The 6,000-nt window shown below is 35.8% G+C and overlaps 1 protein-coding gene across 2 annotated transcripts; it reads left to right on the top strand.

Moving 5' to 3' along the window:
• Positions 1 to 331: 331 nt before the first annotated feature.
• LOC145641443 (E3 ubiquitin-protein ligase BOI-like) lies at positions 332 to 5,798 on the top strand. 2 transcript variants are annotated; one of them, XM_081692277.1, is made up of 5 exons: positions 332 to 557; positions 714 to 770; positions 2,190 to 2,376; positions 4,226 to 4,569; positions 4,836 to 5,798. In XM_081692277.1, the coding sequence occupies exons 3-5, from the start codon at positions 2,268 to 2,270 to the stop codon at positions 5,376 to 5,378; spliced, it is 996 nt and encodes a 331-aa protein (XP_081548403.1). In that variant the 5' UTR covers positions 332 to 557; positions 714 to 770; positions 2,190 to 2,267; the 3' UTR covers positions 5,379 to 5,798. The 2 variants fall into 2 exon arrangements, with proteins under 2 accessions (XP_081548403.1, XP_081548401.1); XM_081692275.1 differs by having other exon boundaries at positions 343 to 557; positions 4,208 to 4,569.
• The last annotated feature ends 202 nt before the right edge of the window (positions 5,799 to 6,000 follow it).

The raw sequence follows: 6,000 nt of genomic DNA on the forward strand, positions 1-6,000 counted from the left end.
CATACCTAAACTAATTCGTATTTATTATACGAAGTATTTTTAATAAAAAAAAATCTCTAAAGAAAAAGTTTACCGAGTCATCTACATAATTCATGAAATTCACATTTGATCTATACCAACTATTCAACTCATTTATCATTATGTAGTTTGTGTACCAACTAAAAAAATATATTTTTTTTGTTAGTGTATTTTATTTTGTATGCTAAATTCAAAAGAAAGAATTGAGTTTGCGTAAAACCAGTAGCATTACCCAACACACAACGGCAACACAAGCACGAGCACCTGCACCACCTCCCACCCCTTTTCTTTCTTCCACACTCTCAATTATTCTCATTTTCTCTCTCCTCACCTTAAAATTCCCACAAATTCATTTCCCCCCCTTTTTTTTTCCCTTTTTCTTTTTACCATATTTTGTTGTCCCCCCATTTTTTCTTTCATTTTTCTGGGTGCATAATTTATGAGTTCTCCTATCTTATTTATGGCATTTCACGCTTCTTCTTGATCAATTTTCTCTCTCCTTTATCTTTCTGTAAATAAATTTATACCCATTTTTCCAGGTTTGTGATGTTTCTAGCTCATTTTAACTTGTTGTATTCTTCGTTGATTTAATTTTTCTGGGTAAAGATTTGATTTTTATGGGATGAAGCTCATTTTTTTAATTTTTTATTTGATGGGGTGTGCCCTAATTTTGTTGATATGTTTTGAATTGGCAGGATCTGTTCTTGGGTTTTCTGCTGAAAGTTGAATTCAAAGGAGATTAATTATTAAAGGTAATCAATTTAATTTATTGTTATTTAAGAAAAAAAACTAATTTCTTCTTATCCCTGCTTTTGATGAGTTTGTTTATCTATGTTTGTGATTATATTTTAAGGGAATCTAGGGATTTTATTTTAATTTTTTTTGGTTGATTTGGGATGGTAAATGTTCATGTTTAGTGTTGACTAACAAAAGTTGGGATTTTTTTAGGGTTCATCTAATTATATATTTTTTTTTTGAAAGTTCATCTAATTACCTTATCTATCTTGATTTTAGCTGTTTCTTCATTTTAGGATATATTTGAAGCGATGAGTATCTGCATACACGTGTGTTGATTCTTGTATCACAAGTTGAATTAATGAAAGATTTTCTCCCCTTTTAAGCTGATGTTGTGTATATCTTCATATCTTGCGTTATATGTGGTCAATCCTGTATATGTGAAAATTATAAGGATATGGATGAAAGAGATAATGGATGAGTTTTGTAGGAGGAACTAGATGTAGAGAGCGAAAGACCATCTTGATGTTGGTTGATATGTAGTCAATTTGGGTGGTTTTGCTTGTGTTTATAGATCGAGTGATCATAGCCGTGACTTAATTGCTGTGTTAAGCAACACTTTGACATCTTAGTGATAGGAAGTTCATATAGTTGGCCACCAATTTGATATCAAGGCATTAGCAGCTTCCCCTGGACCCTGGCGATCCTTTGTTTTGTTTGTCCCCCCCTGCTTTTATCTTGGGTTGGATAGAGGAGGTTCAGGGTTCAACCATTTTCTGCCAGGTGGTGCCTCCCTCTCTTTGGTGCGCAGGATTATGGACTAACTTTGTGTCTTAAGTGAAGATATGATTTGCTGAAGCTGTAAATTTGTTTGCACGAAAGGTTGAAGGATCCATGCATACATGCTAGGAATCCACATCTTGTCATGTGTCATTTAAGCATCTTTACCGGATTTCAATCTGTGTGAGTATCTTTCGGGTTTGTGACTCCCTAGGATTTTCTTTCATGTGACTGACTGCGTAACCACTTCAATTACTGTTTACACATATACAAGTATGATTTTTCATGTCATGTTTGTTCATATGGTCTAGAGATGCTGACAAAATTAATTAATGGAAGTATTAGCATATGGCACTTGTTTCTAGTAATACTACTGCCTGACCCTTGTATGCATTGCATGCTAACTTGAATCAATCCGCAAAACCTTGTCATTCCTTTACTCATACTTCATATTTGATCTATCTCATGATAGGATTTTTAATGATACCCTCTTATTTGGCTAAGGCTTGGTATTGCTTTTTGATTACCTATCTTGCTTGACTCAACCCACAAATCCTCCCTGTAGCTAGTGATGTGTTGGAAGGATGTTTGAAATTACTTATAATAGCAATCTTGAATTCATACTAACATATGCATTTTTGTATAAAATTATTCAGGAGTTGCTTGTCTGTGAAAACATTTGGGAAGGAAGAAGCCTGTAAAATTAAGCTGAAATTGCACAATAATTAATCAAAATGTACGGAGGTAACAACAGCAATCATGCGCTTCCCATGTTTCTGGATGATAATCGTTTTCAGCTGAATACTAATGCACCAAACCACCAACTTCAGCTCTTTGGGAATTGTAAGTACTGATATTATTTTCCCAAGCCCCTCACTCCTGCATTCATCACATTTACTTTACTCTGAGCTGTTCCATTAGGTGTTCTTTGCCATTTGCCGTGGGTTGAATATATTTAAGGATTAGATTTCTGACTGCTTTTAAAGATTTGGAGAAGGGTTAGTTGGGTATCGCCGTATCGGAAATAAAGTAGTGGAAAGTTGATGTGATCGACTTCTCCAGCCTCAAGTTTTAGTATTTGGAGTTTGGTTTGCATGAGTGGATAATGACTCAAATCCTTTTTACACTTAAGGTCCTTCAGAATGACAGAAACTGGAAGGCTATCATAGTATTTTTTTTTTTTGTTGTTTGCTTTTGTATCTTCATTTCATTTATCATCTCAACTCTAGTTGCATTAAATAGGATTGTCTAAGAAGCATGACGGTTTGGTTATGTTAAATGGTATGATATGTTCCAAGGTTTAACACTTTTAGTGTATGTGTCCAAGTTATCTTTAAGTTCTTGAGATAATGCTACAAACTTGAGAGAAAGAAAGAAGTGGACAAAGTCTTAACCAGTGTTGGGAATGTACTGTCTGAACACGTGTACTAGTACGCTAGAAACACACTTTTTGGGTTACATTAAACATATATAAGTAGCATATTGCGATCTTGTACTCGTTATGTTTGTTGAATTTTCACCCTTGTTGGGTCAGCTCAACCAATTTCAAAAATAATTAAGACAGTAACTGGGTCAGTTCAACCAATTTTTACACTTGTTGAATTCCTTGAAAATTCTGTTAAGATGATAAGAGAGGAAAAAAAAACCCATGTTCAGTTAGCTAGTTGGAGGTTTGGGCTTATCGTGGTGTTATGCTTGTGCATTCTTTGGTATATGCATGTGGCATAGCTAGAAGTTTGACTACAAAAATCCACCCCTCTGCTTGCTGTAAACTTATCAATTCTTCAGCTTACATTTCTTGTTCACTATCTTTACTCTTCATCAGCTATCAAACTTTCCTCTCTTCCATCTGTCCCCTCAGTAGCAACCACAATATTTTCCGTCCCTCGTCATGGATGAGTATATCTTGTTTTTAGTGGTCGAAGTTGACCTTGGATGTTCATAAACATGCAATTTAGCTCAGCTTGTTCAAAAACAGCAGATTCGTCTCTGTCCAGCCTAACAGCCGATGATATGATTCCCATAAGTTTCAGAATTAGGCTATGTCAACCTATTTGTCAATAACTCTGAACACCTAAACAGGTAATTAGGGCAAAGCTTTTAATGTCACTGAAGTTTAACCTGAAGAAAACAAGAAAAGTAGTTTGCTTTATTTACTTTTTATTTATGCTTGATGTTGCCTATTGGATGTCTTGGAAGTTGGAACTTTGTTAAGTAACCGAAAACAAGAAGAGTTCGGTTACACTTTCTAACTGCAATTGATGAAGGCAGCATATGAAAATGAGATATTATCAATGATGGACCGAGAGGGGGCAAAGTTGATACACCTTATTGTATGTTACATTTGCTCACAAGTCATCATGATAAATAGCTTCTAAAATATTTGTTCAGAAGGTTCACATTATGGGGTTTAGTTACTTGGTCTGCTGCCTAACTTATGGTCTAGGCTACCTTGCTCTCGCATGAAAGAGTGCTTATGGAATTTGGGCTGTACAGATTGCTGTATCATCTTAAATATATTTTTATCTATATTTTCTCTTTGTGGTTCACAAATCCAACATACTGACAATTTCATTGTTGTTAATAATTCACCTGATCGGATTGAGTAGCATACATATTGATTATCTATATGCTGAGCTCAACTTATTTGTCTTCTCGATTGAATTCCTGACAGTACCCGTCGGATGTACAGTTGACCCAGTAAATTATTTTGGGAATGACCACAATTCTTCTATTCTCCGGCCAAACAAACGAGTTAGAGAGGCTGATGATCTTGCAAGGCAACAGAAGCTCCAGATCTCATTGAATTATAACCTCTGCCAGGATGAAGTTGACCGTTCAGCTAGCATCCCAAACCATAATCCGGTATCAACTGGGCTAAGGCTTTCATATGATGATGATGAGCCCAACTCATCTGTCACTTCTGCTAGTGGAAGTATGACAGCAACACCCTCCGTCCTCATGTCACTTGGTGACAATATAAGGAGTGAGCTTGAACGGCAAAAGGAAGAGTTTGATCAGTACATCAAAATTCAGGTATACTCATCCATCTACATCAAATTTTTAAATTCATGTTTGGCATAGCAATGACTACCATGCCGGTATCTGATTCTTTTCCCTTTATGTTGAACATTATTAAATTTGTTTTTTTTTTTAGTTTAATTCAGTGGGCTTTTAATTTCCTTTCAAGGGAAGTTTTATTTTTGCTTTTGCTCACCAACTACAGTCATAGATTTATATATATTCCCATTAGCATACGAATACAGAATTGCTAAACATTTACCATTTTGACATTTGAGCAGCAAGAGCAATTAGCAAAGGGTGTTAGAGACATGAAGCAAAGACACATGGCCTCATTTCTAAACACTATAGAGGATGGCATAAGCAAGAAGCTTCGAGAAAAGGAGACGGAGTTGGAAACTATAAACCGTAAGAACAGAGAACTTATGGAGCGAATAAAACAGGTGGCAACAGATGCACATAATTGGCATTACCGAGCTAAGTACAATGAGTCTATGGTTAATATCCTCAAAAACAATCTTCAGAATGCAATTTCTCAAGGCGCTGACCAAGGGAAGGAAGGGTTTGGAGACAGTGAGGTTGATGACGCAACTTCTTACATTGACCCGACTAATTACCTCACGGTGGCAGGAGGACGGGGAAAATCCATTGCAGGACCCAGTACCGAGCATTTGGCCTGCAGAGCTTGCCGAACCCGAGAAGTGTCTATGTTATTGATGCCATGTAGGCACCTGTGTGTGTGCAAGGAATGTGATGGATTCATTAGTGTCTGCCCAGTCTGCAATATCCCTAAAAGTGCTAGTGTGGAGGTATACTTGTCTTGACATCAGCTGTCCAATGATATCATGTATTTTTCCTTGTATGTCTTACCGAGATGTATACTTACCCGAAATACCAATTGCTGATGAAAATGAGACTGTCACTCGGTCATCTGCATTTGTTATGAAGAGTGTTTGATAAATGAAATTCAAACCTAAAAATGTGCACATATGAAACTGCTCGTTTTTAACCCAATGAAAAGGCCTTTCACAAGCGCGTGTGTATGTACTTTATCGTTTAGGGTGTTTCAGCTGCAACTATCAAGTATATTGTTGGCTGTGTTACTAGGTTCCCAGCTGCAACTGTCAAGTATATATCTTGGTGTGAACTGTCAAATGTACTAATGTAGCCATATTATGGATTAACTTCTATGTTTTCCAAACACTCCTTTAACTCAGAAATGTAAGAATTTTTTGTTGAGGATATGACATAATTTTACTACAATACTCTATATTATTAAGCAAGCCTCAATTTATCTTCATGATAAACATATATCGGATTTATGTTTATCTTAGTGTTGTTTTTGTACGGAGTAGATAAATTAATAAAATATCTTTTAGATAAACATTTTTTCATTATTAGGAAGTTAAACTTGTATTTTCTCCTTGAATTATTGGAGTAACATTC

The sequence above is a fragment of the Chenopodium album genome, chromosome 1 (genome assembly GCF_948465745.1).
Source record: "Chenopodium album chromosome 1, dcCheAlbu1.1, whole genome shotgun sequence".
NCBI lineage: Eukaryota > Viridiplantae > Streptophyta > Magnoliopsida > Caryophyllales > Amaranthaceae > Chenopodium > Chenopodium album.